The 16,105-nt window shown below is 40.5% G+C and overlaps 1 protein-coding gene across 1 annotated transcript; it reads left to right on the top strand.

Moving 5' to 3' along the window:
- Window positions 1–6,848: 6,848 nt before the first annotated feature.
- Window positions 6,849–11,247, top strand: LOC306871133 (transcription factor Jun-like). Its single transcript, XM_079418850.1, has 2 exons — window positions 6,849–7,092; window positions 7,628–11,247. The coding sequence occupies exon 2, from the start codon at window positions 7,773–7,775 to the stop codon at window positions 8,745–8,747; it is 975 nt and encodes a 324-aa protein (XP_079274976.1). The 5' UTR covers window positions 6,849–7,092; window positions 7,628–7,772; the 3' UTR covers window positions 8,748–11,247.
- Window positions 11,248–16,105: the final 4,858 nt, after the last annotated feature.

Here is a 16,105-nt window from a genome sequence, read left to right as displayed (position 1 = left end):
GTGTGTGTGTGTGTGTGTGTGTGTTTACGCGGTTTATGAGGACACACATTTGTGAAATGACACGGGTATATGACAGAAGTATTACAATGTGAAGGTGATTCATGAGGAGACTTAAAAACATACTAAATGGAGTTTTTGGAAAATCTAAAACCATGATTTTAACGGTAAAAAACTGTGAAAATGCTACAGTAAAAACCTGTTAAATGGTTAACGTGGTACGTTCCTGTAAAATTTACAGGGAAAACCGTAAACTGACGTTCCCAGAATTCCCTGTGTTGCATTTCAAATTTAGTTTGAATTTGATGTTTTTTCTTTGAAATAACTGTTTCTTCTTAGTTTTTTCTTATCAGTTATGTTTACTGTATGCTACATCTAATGTTGTTAAATTAATGTTTATTGTGTATTTCAGTTTAATGAGTCTCACCATGATGGTGTTTAGTGTTTGTGTGAATGACACTGTGCACCTTCTATATATGTTAATAATTAAAAGCTGCTTGTGATAGGCTTTGGATCGTCATGTGACTTTCTCATCAACACTTGCTTTTGGTGGTTATCAGTGTATTACAAAGATACAAAACAGATTTCAGTACTTCAATAGGTTGGTATATTAACGTTATACCAGCTAATGAAATTACTGTATTTAAGTGTAAATTTAAGTTAAAACCGTAAAACTTATGATGTTGTTACCATATTTTTTTATGGTAGAATTCCGGTAACCACAGCTGCCGTTTTTTTACCGTACATTTTACAGATTTTTTTTTTTACAGTGTAGGGTTAGTGTAGGGCGATAGAACAGTTTGTACAGTATACAAATCATTACGCGTATAGAATGAACCATATGGCATGCAAACCTGTTTATGTAAAGGAAACATGCTTAGAAATCATGGTTGTGTGCCCTTCAGATATAAATATGAGGACAGGACAAACAAATTATACTTCACGTTTGAATTTATGGAAACAGAAATAAACAGAGTTTAAATACATTCCTATAACTGCTGTACGTGTTCATCCTTCAGTGTAAATTACCCATAAACAACATACAGTATGGGGGGCCGATTTACAAAAACATTATGAAAACAATGTTGTAAAATCACTTTTGAGGATTGTTAATGGTTTTGACATTACTGAACTTAGTTTAGAGAAATGTGTCTAATTGGTATCTACTTACAGTATACTTGTGTCTGTATATCAGAGATGAATGATGTAATTATGCATATTGCTTGCAAAGTTTGTGTTGGACAAATTAATTCAAATCTTTTAATTGTAAAATTCTTCTTCCTGTCATTTCAAGTCGATTCACATTCACACTTACGAATAAAAGGGAGCCGATTCTTCAGTTCTGAATTTGACCCAGATCTTCATAGAAATGCACTGAAGAAAGGATCATCCAACTCTTCCGGTTTGATATGAATTATTTATTTCACTTTGGGCCCAAGGCTCTTGTGTCTCGAATCAATGAAGCCTGACATTTCATTATTATCAATGGTTGCCTAGGGACGAGGATGGAAGCGCACCAATTGGCGGAGCGCGAATGTGAAACAGGCCTTATGTCAGGCCAGCAGAATGTGACCATATTAGTTATTTTGTGCTTCTTCTGTAAACATTGGCCTGTTGAGCAATCACCTTCCTGGAATCACACGTCTTTGCTTTTCACTTCACAGCCTTCATGCAGTCGATGATGATTGGCCAATGGTTAATAAACGCCAGTAATCAAGATGTGCCATTGCATGCATGTTGTGAGGAAGTCTTTAAAGATCGTTCGCTCAAGACATGCCGATGCAAACCTGCGTTGTTTCTAAAGCCTGCGCCGCTTGAGCTCCAGACACGAGCGACTCTTCAGATCTCACGTATCAGGACACGCTAGCATCACTCCAGCTCAAGACAAGCTAAATAAAATAATACAGCATCACGCACGCTTTTCACTTTCATTGAAATGACTGTTATCGTTTCCAAGTGAGAAATACAATAACGCATCTGAGTTCTTAACTTCATCTTCACTCTTCCTCACTCATCCTCAACCAGTCCTCAGTGTCTCACACACTACTGGTTAGTGCTCGTATGAGTGGCTGGTCAACATAGCCATGCCTGGTTAAGCTAGTTAAGAAGCCTGTTAGGACACGAGAATCTAAAGGACATGCTGCTCTTTCCATCTCTAATTCTTTGTTTGCTCACGTTTGTCTTCATTGTTCTCTCTGCTGTATTGTGCATTCTCTGCTCGCTTCGAAGCACTTGATGGCTCTAAAGCGGCGCAGTGTCCAAACTTGACATTCAACCGATGTTTCTGTGGCAACCAGAAGAGAGTGAATCATGTGGATTATGAGGAGAACTCGCAGATCACACATTTACTCCATATCCCTCGCACTGTAGCCTTAATTACTGTGAAAAATAAGGCAATATATATTTAGTTTAAAAAGCTTCTGATTAAAAGATGTTGATGAATCATCCTTGGCAATATCTTCACAATATCACAATTCAAAAAAATACATATTCAAAGACTAATAGGTCCAAGCTACATAACGAGGATTGTTTGATTTCTCTATATATTTACAGTATGTAACAATCATTTCAGAATAGCTCATTGACAAGCGATTTCCTTCATTGCTCGTCTTCAGTAGACATTTATTTACAGTCAGTATGTCCATTGATTTGTTAAACTGGACACTAATTAAGCAAGGTCTGCTTTGTGTCTGCTTAAGACTGGTTAGAAAGCATGTTTGTGAATATCGTCAGTAAGAGGTTTAACGGTACACGTATTCATAACGAAAATTTCCAGTACGGGTCTTTTGGTTTGGTACGCGTGTGCACCGAACAAATACAGCATTGTTTTAACCACTGCACAAGTGGAACTGCATTGAAAACTTCCAGTTTTATATATTATTACTTGTGATGAGAAACAAAGTCTCATCTTTCAAATTATGCCCATTTCTTTCAGGAAATTCAAACAGCAAAAGGCATTTTGACACTCTTTGATGAGATGCGACAGATTCAAACGGCAGCGCGATCATCCTTTCCTCTTTACTGCGAGATTGAAATATTAGACTAGATGCTCATTATATTTTACTTTACCTGTTAGTGATGTCTTAATTACGTAATGTATGTTTAAAAAAAAAATCTGTTATGCCAGCCACTGTGTAAATGAATATATTTCAACAACAAATAGAAATTTTTAGAATAATTTAGAAGTTAATTTAAAAACTTCATCATGTGCAATTTACACGTTTGCATAAAATGTATTAAAGTTGAGTGTTGATTATTATATTTAAAAATAAATAGTAATTGAAGTTATGTTTGAGCTCTGTTGTTAATTGTATCATTATAATAATGTAAAAGGGCTCGAGCATAAGCTGAGGTAGATGTTTATCCATAAGAAGATTTTAATTATAATTGAATTTATTTAAAGAAAGAGCAGTTTGTTCAGTGAAACACAGTTTAATAATTTAAAAAAGCAATTTTATGCTTAGTTTTTTCCCCCTGCTGTACCGAACCGTCATGTTTGTGTACCGTTACCATCAGTATGATATCTGTTACTCTATTCATCCATTCCTGAAAGCTGTGAGAGAGATCAAATGAAGTTATTCTCATACTCTGATATCGACAGCTCTGTTCGATTATACGTCACAAATAATCTTCTCCACAAGAATTCGGTCAAAGAGGAATGACGGCTAGTTTGACAGATAAATACTTAAATATATTTGGCATGAATAAGACGGCAAAGCAACCCTGCCGCTGTTATTACACCTCACTGATGTGAATCATCCTGTGACACTTAATGAGCAGTCTCAAGAAATTATTACCTACAACCCAAATCTCCCTTCTGCTCTGGAGATCCAGTCAAAACAGGATTCCTCAGAGAAATTACTGGCAGCTTGAGTCAACAGCTCTGGTCCTGAAGCTGTGAGCGTTTTGAATCACCATCAAGGAAAGCACCATTGAGCTCAAAGACACTGTTAACTATTAGAAGGCACCAAGAAGACATCATTTTCAGAGGCTATCCCAGAACTGCCAGGAGCTGAAAAAGAATGAAAGAAATGGCCTTTTATTTTGATAGGAGCGCAGAGAACGGAGAGGAAAGTGTGGGAGACTCGAACCCCAATCCCAACAAACACTGCAGCTCTTTGTGTCGATCAGGGCATGACAACAAATACGACCAGACAAATACTTTTCAATCACTACTGAAAACTATCACAGAAAGCCTGCGCTGTAGATCTTTCCAAATGAGTCGTTTATAGACCTTAGTCAGGTTAGACGCCATATTGAGTTTAATATGGACGAAAGGGGACAGACTAACAGTCTTTATAATGTCATGCACTGTAAGAAAGTCACAGATTGTGTCATTTTCACAACTTTCAGAACTGAGTTTTTGTCTTGTTTTCATCTAAAACGGATGCTATGTTGTTAAACAACAGCACAATTCATTGAAAGCGCTGTACTTCAGTCCCTCACAGCCTCATTTTCATTCCTGTCAAATATTAAATATTGTGCTTTCCTTACTAACGTCTGTGAGGTTTTATTTTCAAGTGTTTCCTCAGAAGAGAGCTGCTGGTATAGAGAGCAGAACAGAGCTCAAGTGAGCTGGATATCAGAATGTTGTTTAGTCAGTAAAACAACATAAACTACAGAGACACACACACACACACAGTTCTGGCTCCTCGGAGCTCGACGCAAACACATGTTTATTCTGCCTCGTCAGACGCTACCTCATGGCTGTTTGTTCAAAAGACTCGTGCACTGAACACGCTCATTTATTCACTCAAATTTGTGGCAAGACAAACTGGTAAATAAATACAGTCTGCTTTCAGGAGAGGTGCACTGTTTTCCTTTTCCACTATTATTTATGCCATTAGCCTGATAGACAGAACAGAAAAGTGTAGTAATGGATTTGAGCTTTGATGTGTTGGACTGAATCTGTTAGCACGTCTGTGATTTACTGTCACAACATATCGAGTCGCACGTGCCTCTAACTCTTCTGATGGTTAGGACGCTCTGATAACATCACGCTGAACCTGCTTTGTGTCTGTCTGACGATGATAGCGAACAGAAAAAGTAGTTAAGGAGTCCCTGGCGTGCGTTCAGTGTCTCTCTGATCGAACGCAGCTCATTTGCAGCTTTTGAATGCGTTTTTATGTGCATTCAAGAAAGTCTGCTTTCATTTGAGCCATTCTGACATGGAAACAACATCAAAACATTCACGATGGCAAAAAACCGTAGGAGGAAGGCTGAGATATTTTACATGCACACAAGCAGCACAAGTTTCAGAGCTCTCTTCACATCAGACGTAAATGGGCCGAAAGATTATTTCATTACAGCGTCACAGCCAATTTATTAGTTTGTGTGCCTTTGAAATGCTAAATTGTGCTCCAAATTTTTCATTTGGATGGTTTGGTTCATCAGTTTCTCCCTTTTTCTGTAATCCAGCAAAATGATATCTCATTATATGGTGACTTAATTGTGCAACACACAGAAAATTACTATAATAGCAACGTTTTTCATATTTCTCTCCATTAGAACTAAAACACCCCAGAACGGTGCATGGATGCAAACATTATTGCTGAATGAATAAAATGAAACCAAACAAACTCAGAACATGTTGTGTGCCACTCCTGCTGCACAACACAAAAAGACATGCAAAAAAACTCTTTGAGGAATAAGCAATTATTCCTTTTTAAATGAATCCAGTCACATAAAGAAGGAAAGGCTTGGCTTATCTGATGACCTTGAAGGGAACTGCTGTTAGACACACACAACCCCTAAACAATTGTCATTAAGAGTGCAGTTGTGTGTTTGACGGAGAGTTAAATACCCCGGAGCAGATCACCTTTGGAGCAGCTAACTAATAGAGACGGGGAAACGACACTGGAAGTGAAGCGAGACCAGGCCAAACATGTCAGACCCGCTGGAGGCTAACCGACCCACACTAGTCCTGCTCTGATCGCTGTAACCTCCCACCTGACTTACCTAAGAGCAAGGTGTGGGCTAATCTCTAAAAACAGACATGTGGAGGTCGTGCTATCCGTGTAGGACAGCAGAGCGAGTGTGTGTGTGTGTGTGTGTGCGAATTTAGAGAGCTTTTCCACAATGGATGTATTTAGATGATGCATTTTGCCAAAGCGACTTACAAACGATGCACATCACAGGCTAATTGTCATAAGACCCACGATATTCATACACAATGCCCATTTTAAAGTCGATGCACAAGCTAAAATAGATAAATAAAGTAGAAATAAAAGAAAGTTTTTTTATATAAAAAGGAATTCAAGATCAAGATTTTTTTTATTCGTCACATACACTTATGGTGCCTAATTTGATAGATGAATAGAAATGATGCAAAGCATTAAATGGAATATCAACCTGTGCTTACAGGTTATTTGTTGTCTTTAAGCAACTTTTTAAGGCATTTGGAAATATACTGAACACATTTTTATCTCCATAGCCTATGATGTTGTTTGAGATGGCTGGGGTTTCATGTACATGCTTTCTAATGTTTTATGAGTTTACATCCCTTATTTGCTAATTCTATTAAATTTTAATTCAGTGTTTTTTACTGTATTTTTCTCAGCCCTTTGGCACAACATTTGTTGCTTTAAAACGTGCAACTCGAACTCCTTTAAAAACTGTGGGAGAAAGTCCATTTCTGTCAAAAACAGATGGCATTTTGGTTGACATTTAACAAACACGTAATATTCAGCGCGTATATGCATAGAACAGCGGCGCATATTCTTCCCATAATCACGTGACCCTCCGAGCGACGCGAACATCGCAGGCGTCCAGCGGCCAATAAACGCGACGCTCCGCGCGGGAGGAGGCGCGTCTGACTGACTGTCATGCGAGTTTCAGGAACCGAAGAGAACAGAAGGGCGTGTGTTAATAATCAGCCGAGCAGAAAGTCCCACAGTCGTTCTGACAGCGAGCAGACGAGGAAACGCAGCGCTCCGGAGAGGACGCGGAGCCGCGCGATGTTCTTGAGCCGCGCTTGATTCATCGCTGCGTGGGTTACGCTTCTGCGCTCGGCGCTGCTTTCTGTCGCCTTCCAGCGTGACTAATCGGAGCTTTGACGCAGTGGATTGTTTCTTCATCTGGTCGATCCTACACACAGTAAGTGACTCGATCCGCCTGTTTGTTCGCCAGTGTGTGTGTTTTGGGATTTTGACGGGGGATTTTTCTAACGACCATGTGGCGAATTGAATAAGAAAGTGTTAGAGAAGCGCTCAGCTGTGTTTGGATGAAGCCCAGGAAAGTCAACAGTGAGTCTTTATTAACGGGAAGAACTCGAAGCTTCCTGGTTTCATTATTTTAATGACAGTCTGATCATTTAGAGATCACTTTGATGTCTGTGTGAATCGCGGAGGAGAAACCGTGTGTGTGTGTGTGTGTGTGTGTGTGTGTGTGAGAGAGAGAGAGTGTGTGTGTGTGTGTGTGTGTGTGAGTGAGAGAGAGAGAGAGTGTGTGCGTGTGTGTGTGTGTGTGTGTGTGTGAGTGAGAGAGAGAGAGAGTGTGTGCGTGTGTGTGTGTGTGTGTAAGTTTTAGTTGCACGATTGTGATTTGGGGTTTTGATTTTACCATCAGCCTTGTTTACTTTGGTAGCCCTTGGTTTATTTTTCTCATCTTCCATATTTCTACTCTTTTGTAGGTTTAACGCTGAGGATTTCTGAATGCTCTTCCCAATCCCAACAACTCGACTGATTATTTTTTTCCGTCGTGGATAACTGAAAACGCTCCGCTGAGATAATTTCTCGCTGTATTATGTCTTGTGTGGAATCTGTCTTGCTGTTTCAATGACGGGTAAGATGGAAACGCCCTTCTATCACGATGATAGCGTTCCAAACTTTGGGCAAATTCCAGATTACGATCGATACCAAGGCCACAAGATTATGAGCAAGAAGAACAACATGCCGCACAATTTCTCCAACAGCGTGGGAAATGCCTCCAGCCTCAAACTCAACAGCCCCAGCGGTCTAGGCATGAGCGGCAATCCCAACGGCTCACTGATGTCTTCTCCAGACATGAACCTCCTGAAGCTGTCCTCTCCAGATCTGGAGCACCTGATTATCCAGTCTAACCAGGGGCTGGTTACTACAAGCCCAGCTCCCAACGCATCTGCCAATCCCTTCATGTACCGAAACCATGCCACAAACGAGCAGGAGGGATTTGCCGACGGCTTCGTCAAAGCTCTGGCTGACCTGCACAAGCAGAACCAGCTGGTGGGGGCCCCCATGTCGCCCTCCTCCTCCATCCAGGGCCCCTACCAGAGGAACCTGATGCCGGCCGCAGACATGCCCATCTACACCAACCTGAGCAGCTACAACCCCAACCAGCTGCCCTCCTCTTACCCCGGCGGCGGCCAGATGGCCTACGCCTCGCCCCACGGCCCTCAGACCCGGGGCCCGGACGCTCCGCAGACGGTGCCCGAGGTGCCGCACCCGCCCGGGGCCGACCCAGCCAGCTCCCCGCCCTCGCTCTCGCCCATCGACCTGGAGACCCAGGAGCGGATCAAGGCGGAGCGCAAGAAGCTGCGGAACCGCATCGCCGCCTCCAAGTGCCGCAAGCGGAAGCTGGAGAGGATCTCGCGGCTGGAGGAGAAGGTCAAGGTGCTCAAGACGCAGAACTCGGACCTAGCCTCCACCGCCAGCATCCTGAGGGAGCAAGTGGCTCAGCTCAAACAGAAAGTTATGAATCACGTCACCAATGGCTGCCAGATCGCCGTCAGCTCGGCCGGCATGGCCAAGAGCGGGGAGAGCACCAGCTGCTGAAACCACAAGAGGCTTTTCTAATGACTTTCTCTTTATCTGCCCTCGTGCTCATTCTCTGTCTCTCTCAGCTCCGTCTTGCTTCTGCTGGAAGGGCGAGGCGGGGGAGACCCGTGCATGAGAGCGATGCCGCTTTCCATCCGTCCAGGATTGACAGTCCTGCACATGCTCCCGAAGTACGTTCTTTGGACTCGGGGTCAGTCCGAAGCGACAGGGATGCAAATGCGCTGTGGGTGGGATGGTCATAAATGCGGTAAAGGGAACACAAACTCAAGTAGGAATTCTGCACTTGAATACTTTTCTCTCTTTTTCCTGCAAACCCCGGCTCGCTACTGCAATTTTTATTTATTTTTATTTTTTTTCACTTCAGGCCGATGGAAACTTTCCTCAATGTTTTTTTTTTTTTTTCTTTATAATCAGCGTCTCGTTCAACCGATGGACAAACTTTATACGTTTTGGGGGTTTGTGTTTCTAAAATTGTTGCACTATTATGCAAACTTTTCTCCAAAGCTCCTGACGGACTCTTACAAATGTGGAAGAGAACCTCTCCCTTTATACTGCTTTGAGATGTCACCTGTATTCTAGTGGAAATCTCTTGGTTTAATCTGTCATCTTATCTCAGTAACAACATTACAGCATATGTTTGTTGGTTGGTTTGATATTGTGCAATTTGTGAATATGAGAAAAAAATATTTTATACGAACCAAGACTTTTTCAAAAGTATTACTGTTTAATATCGCAACGTTATAAGCAAAGAGACATCTGCGGATAAAGGATCGTGGTACTGTGCAAAACTTTAAATGGTACCTTTGGCCGTTTTTGAGTTGGGAATTTCCTGAGCATTCCGAGACCTTTTGCACTGTAATCTCCTGTCAGGAGATACGCTCTAATAATGGGTTGATAGCGTGTTTTTGCCATTTATCTAATGAGTATTGATGCTGTGTTAACCTAGAGTAATGGCGTGAAAAAGCTACTCTGGACTAAAGAAATGGGATAATGCACCAAGTCAAGAGTCAAAACTGACCTGAAATCAGAACGAAAACAAAAGGGCTTTTGATCAATAGTATTTTGCATTTTATTTTATATTTTTTTCTAATGAAATATGAAGCAATTTTATTTATACAGAATTTGTATTTATGTTGTTTTCTGAGGAGAGGAAGAACACGGTCGGAATACTAGTGTCTTGTTGACACGTTATTTTTGGGAAACTACACGATTGCACATAAATCAGAAACATTAAATGATGTGTAATATTTATCCTCTGTGTACAGCATGACAGTTTGAACTATAACTACAACTATGTTTATAGAAGATAAAAATAATAAATGAGAAATTTTGAAAGATTGTTGGTAATGGCACCCAGACATTGTTTGACAAGGCGAGCAGAAGACGTCGGATCAGCTCGATGATGTAACGCTGCGATAAAGGACTCGTGGAAGGCCTGCTTTTGCAAAAACCATCCGTGCGTTAAAGAGTCCTGTACGTCTGCCAGCGTTGCTGCTCAGAATTGCTGTTCAATGCCTTTCTCACAGTCAATGGAGATGCAGATGATTTTATTTATATATCTTTATCCATTACGGAGATGATTCATAAGGATACCTGAGACAGGACTAGAACTGTCAAATAACCTTGTGCAACAAGAAGATATTTATTTTTTGAAACTTGAATAAGGTTTTTGATGTCACAAACGTATTGTATTTTTGTACAAAATTGTTTTAAGAATAGTGTGTGTACGGTACCTACTGTATTACTTTGTATCATTCCGAATGCTTTATTTATTGAAGTGGTTTTACGGAGCAGTGTGGTGTTGTTTTATTTGAGCTCGGCTCTAAGTGTTTCTGTGTTGCTGGTTTGTGTTCGTACACGCCTACTGTTGGTACATTTGTCCACCGAGTGCTCGAGTTTTTCCACTGGTCCTTGATTTGTTCCTGATTCTTATGTGTTCCTCTATTTTAACCCTAAATCTTGTGTTGTTTCCTGGGACATTGGGACTGTATGGCTGTGTTTTTTTTTGATCCAACTCTAAAGACTGATCGCATCGTTTATTTTACAATGAAGAAATCTTTGAGAAATCTTCTTTCTTTACTGTGTGTGTGTGTCATATATATATACACATACTGAAAATGAGTTTACTCCGTTTACTTTGTGTGTACAGAAGGCGGTTTGTGTAACGATTATCTTCTCAGTCCTGATCCCAAATTAGAGTCAGACTTTCATGACTGAGTCGAAGATGAAGTTTGATGATGAATATGTTACAGCAGCACGGTGTGTCTTGATGTGGAAGAGTGTCAGATTTTGACGGCCAGTTCTGGAGCCTCATTTACTATTTTTCGAGAGAATTACACAAAGACTCGAGCGACTGGTGTCAAACACGGGCTGACGGGAACGTGTGACTAAGGGGCGACTTGCCTCGCTGCTTTATTTGCTTCTAAATAACATGCGGTCTTTAAATGCTGTTCATTGTTTTCTTTTTTATCAACAATAAAGCGGAGTAGGTTTTTGAAAACTTGTCTTGCTCGTGTCATGCCTTTCTTTAACACAATAATTCAGTGTTTCAGTCCAGTACACACACAAATCTGGCACTGGAGAAATGACACGACAGTCTGGGCAAAAGTCATTAGTCAGTTGTCTTAACAAGGGTCATAAAGATATTCTGTGCCTCGGCCAGGTCCTGTAAGTGCGAGAAGCACAGCCGCCCACCCGGTGTGTCACAGCCTTTCCCATAAAGATGAGCAGCACTTCCAGTAAAGCACAAGGACGGCCGTCTGGGTCATTGTGAAAGTAAAAGTCAGAGCTGAGGAGCTGCAGGGGAATCTGTGCTACCGTGAGCGTAACGGGGAACTGACCGGCTCTCAGATCCCGCCAGCTATCTCCTTCAAAGTGTGAGAACGGCTGAAAACCAATAAAAGGCAAACCTCAGCAGACAGTTCTAAACGTGATTTATATATTTATGTTTGCTGGATACTTTACAAAGTGATGCCTTCGGGCGCCAAGTCAACAAAATAAGTTTTGCTCTGCTAGTTTGTGTTGTTCCTCGGAGTTATGCGGATGCTCAGTCTTTTGGGAATGACTAGCGCTCTGTTTCCGCCCACCTTTCTTCCCACACAGCGCCAGGAAAAGCGGGTTCGGGTCGAAGACTTCTGTCCATTCTCAGACTCGATAGGCTTTCTGTCGCGTCACAGAGCAGACGTCGTCCCAAAATAGGAGCAATAATCGTGTAGAAAATACAAAGGCTTTCTGTGAAGTCATGTCTTATGTAATCTTGTTGTTGTTGTTTTTACTTATTTATTTCTAAAATAGCTATCCTACAAAGAAATGACTGCTTGTTGACACCGCGTGTAAGGTCTGACATCATCCTGCTGAAGTAAAAAACAATAGAAACCATCACAGAAATTGTATTGGTTTTAATGGAAACTGTAATGGTGCCTGTTTGTCTCTATTGGTAATTGGTCGCCTTCTATTGGTGGCTTGTTAAATCCACGAAATCCTAATGGAATATGTCCCAAAACACACTACAGGAAACCATTTTTTAATGGTTAAAAGTGGATGGTTTGTAATGTTTGTTATGGTGGAAACCATTAGAATTTCTGTGATGGTTTCTATTGTTTTTTCAGCAGAGGTTGTGTGGCAGAAAGGAGAGTCAAGGGCAGAACTGTGGAATTTTTAATACATTCTGATTAGGAGTCATTATCAGTGCAACTACTGAACATAAGAGAGACAGAGAGAGATCAGTGAAATATTTGCTTTGGGAGGGTGCGGGTGTGTAATCAAGGTTGCAACATGTGAGTAGGAGGGACACACACCCTCTTGTGTGTGTGTGTCTGTGTGTGTGTGTGTGTGTGTGTGTGTGTGTGCAGACCAGAGTCCTTCAATAAAAGATGAGAAGCTGAGAGCCATTAGATCCACACGCACACACACACAATAGCCGTGATCGCCACATGCTGCTGTTTGAGGTGAACACTGCCGCATGGCCTTGGCAACAGCCGCTGTCTTGACACGCTGGAAGATGCAGCGACGAGGAAATCACCGGCACTTCCACACATTTCTGCTTCTTATTGTACAGTCACGGCAGAAGGAGGACCGTCCTCCTGTAAATATAACTTCCTGTAACTGCTCGATGAAACCACGATTACAGCATCTGGAGGTGTTTCCCCTCCCATATCCCTCTTCTCAGAGAAATTCTCTTTTCTTCGTATCATTAATCATAGTTCAGAAGACGCGTGAAGCCGTGTCATTCTGAAATAGCTCTTCACTTCCCCGTCGCAGATAAGTGAGTTGATGATTACAGATCGACTCGGGCTCTGGAGGGAGATTTATGATCGCATTAGCCGTGACTGATAAAAACCTTTCTGACTCAAAGTACCCTGAATCTTCCAAAACAACCCCCGTATGTGATGTTTACCTGTCGCTCTTTCTGCTGAAATTATGACAATTATGACTGTTTTATTAACAAACAGCCACTATAGTAAATGAACCACAGTTCATTTTGAGATTCCAGAAGTTTCCAGAGTGGTATGTTCTTCAGTGTGAACAACAGATACTGAGAGCAGACAATAAGGAATAAAAAATATTTTATAGCATTTCAAAGTTTTTTTTTTAGAGCTGTCAAAAGATTAATCGTGATTAATCGCATCCAAAATAAAAGTTTTTGTTTACAGAGTGTATGTGTGTGTACTCTGTACTGTGTATATTTATTATGTATATATAAATACACACATGCATATATATAGGCCTATTTAAGAAAAATATGTTAAGCTTATGTTTAATATATTTACATATAATATAAATTATATGAATATTAATATATACATGTAAATATTTTCAAAATATATGTGTCTTTATATATACATAATAAATATACACAGTACATATACTCTGTTAACAAAAACCTTTATTTTGAAAGCAAGTAATCATTTGACAGCACTAATCATTTCATCGATCCTGAAGTTTGCTGAGAGCTGCTGCTCTATATTTCTAAAGCACATGTTCACTCTGCTGAAGAAAACAATAGAAACCATCACAGAAATTATAATGGTTTCCACTACAAATATCATTACAAACATTGCAAGCCATCAACTTAACCAGTAAAATCTCTCTGTTTAAATCTAGATTAAAGACGCATCTCTTTAGCCAAGCATTCACATAATGCATCTCATAATCTTGTACTGCAGCTGTATCTGATCAAACACACATTATTATTCTTTAGCTTGGGCTGAACAAATCATTCTTGCTTGGTTGAAACAGCAGCTATGCTAATTATGTTTCTATTTGTTTTTCTGTTTCTGCCACTGGATTAACATCCCGAGGAATGACAGAAACTTCAGTCTGGATCCAATCCTTAAAAGACCTGAGATGACCGAACACCTGAGAAGAGATGATGCCAACCCCTCAGACAACATACAGAACTACCAAATTTTGCTATAAGTTTGATTGCAACATATAATCATTGCTGTTCATCGTCTGCTTGATTACGTCAATAGCTGATTTTACCATATGTTTCTGCAATATGTACATCAACTTGACATAGTCACCACTGATAAGATACTACTAAATATAATGTAAAAACTTAATTTTTTTTGTAACGCTGCTTTGCAACGATTTGTATTGTGAAAAGCGCTATTCAAATAAACTTGAATTGAATTTAATTAAAACCATTAAAATTATGTTTTGGGACATATTCCATTAGGATTTATTGGCTTTAACAAACCACCAATAGAAGGCGACCAATTACCAGTAGAGACCAACAGGCACATTACAGTTTCCATTAAAACCAATACAATCCCCATTATAACCAGTAAAACCATTACAAATTCTGTGATGCTTTCTATAGATGTTATTTCAGCAGGGCATACATACCTGCAATGACTAAATGCTGTCAAAATGATACAGTTATACTAATAATAGTATTTTGAAGAGCACCGTTCCTCATCTTCACAGCATCCTTGAGACTCCTCGCTGCATTAGCTTTCGAACATCTCCAATGGTTTGTTTTCTCCACAGTTTTGGCCTAACCAGTTCAGATCTCTCTCTAGCTCTCCACCACCATCGTGCCCTGCGGCGTGAAGAAACACTGCGACTTCAAGGCACAGATGAAGACTCAGGGAAGAAGCAGAAGACGTTTGCTGGAAGATGCGTGGACAGAAGCTGTCATCTAATGCAATTCTGCAGATATATTTCATTTCTGGAAACAGTCTGAAAGGTAAGATGCGAGGAGGTAACAGCTATTTCTAAGAATTTCCAAATATTCACTAAATAATGAAATATCCAGATTGATATGCTACTTTGTCTTCTATTGCAATTCCATCTTAGTTCTTAATATACCAAATGTTTTTCTCTCTATAATACACAATAGAAAAAGTCTCTCTTAACTGATTCTCATGTTTAAGGTTAGTGTACAAGAGCCTTGTTCCTGTAGATCAGACAGTAGCGTGTGATGCTGGTAACACAAAGGTCATGGGTTCGATTCCCAGCGAATGCAATAACTGAAACAAAATGCAAGTTGGACTTCAGTGTATTCAGATAGAAGATGATAAATACTAAATGTGTGAAAATGAGCAGCCGTTGGAGTTTGTCGTAGATCTGGTGATTCATCAGGGATGTTAAGATAACAGAACTGAAACTCTTTCTGATCCTCTCTTGTGTATCTGATTATTCAGAGATGCGTCTCATTTGGTCCACTAGCTGTTCTACGGATCACCCTTCTCATTTTGCTTTCTTTCTTTTTTATTGATGGGGAAAGTGATTATTATGGTGCTCTATGGTGAACTAGACCTCCAATCTCTGTTCAAATAAACCAAGCCACATTTTAAACAAACTGACCTGTTTGTTTTAGATGTTTAATTGGAATTGATTTGATTTAAAAGAGTGCAATTTAAGGCGTCACCTGGCAGAATTCTTCATGCTGACCGAATGACCTGCTATTTCAGTGAAACACAGGCGTGTGCGTAGAAAACTAGCCTGGTTAGCCACGCCGAAGTGAAGGAGTGTGTTTGTCGTGTCTGTTGTGTGTAAGCGAGCGTTTGTGGGACTGAGCGGTTTCTCTGGAGGATCTGGGAGAGGCTGAATGAAACGAGTCTGCTGAGGCAATATTCCTAAGAGGATCTAATCTAAGATATAATCCGATCGGTCATGCTGACAAGTATTATCCTATGAAAAGCATCATGAAGGAAATGCAAAGATAAATCAAGGTCACTTTGGTCTGGCCGCGCTGGTTTCAGCTCAGGTCCACCCAAACGTCTGACATCAAACCTCAAGCAGGCTTGTGTATATATAACAGGGCTTTCTGTTAAACTCTTTTAACCTGTAGGATTCACGAGGGCATTCGCAGCTCATTAACATTTTTCCGTGTCACTTCAGATCTT

The sequence above is a fragment of the Barbus barbus genome (assembly GCF_936440315.1).
Source record: "Barbus barbus genome assembly, chromosome: 6".
Taxonomy (NCBI): domain Eukaryota; kingdom Metazoa; phylum Chordata; class Actinopteri; order Cypriniformes; family Cyprinidae; genus Barbus; species Barbus barbus.
The sequence above is the reverse complement of the archived record's forward strand: the minus strand, read 5'-3'. Positions and strand labels throughout refer to the sequence as shown.

What these genes read in the sequence shown, in the direction of transcription:
- LOC306871133 (XM_079418850.1), top strand. Translation starts at nt 7,773, where the DNA reads ATGACGGGTAAGATGGAAACGCCCTTCTATCACGATGATAGCGTTCCA.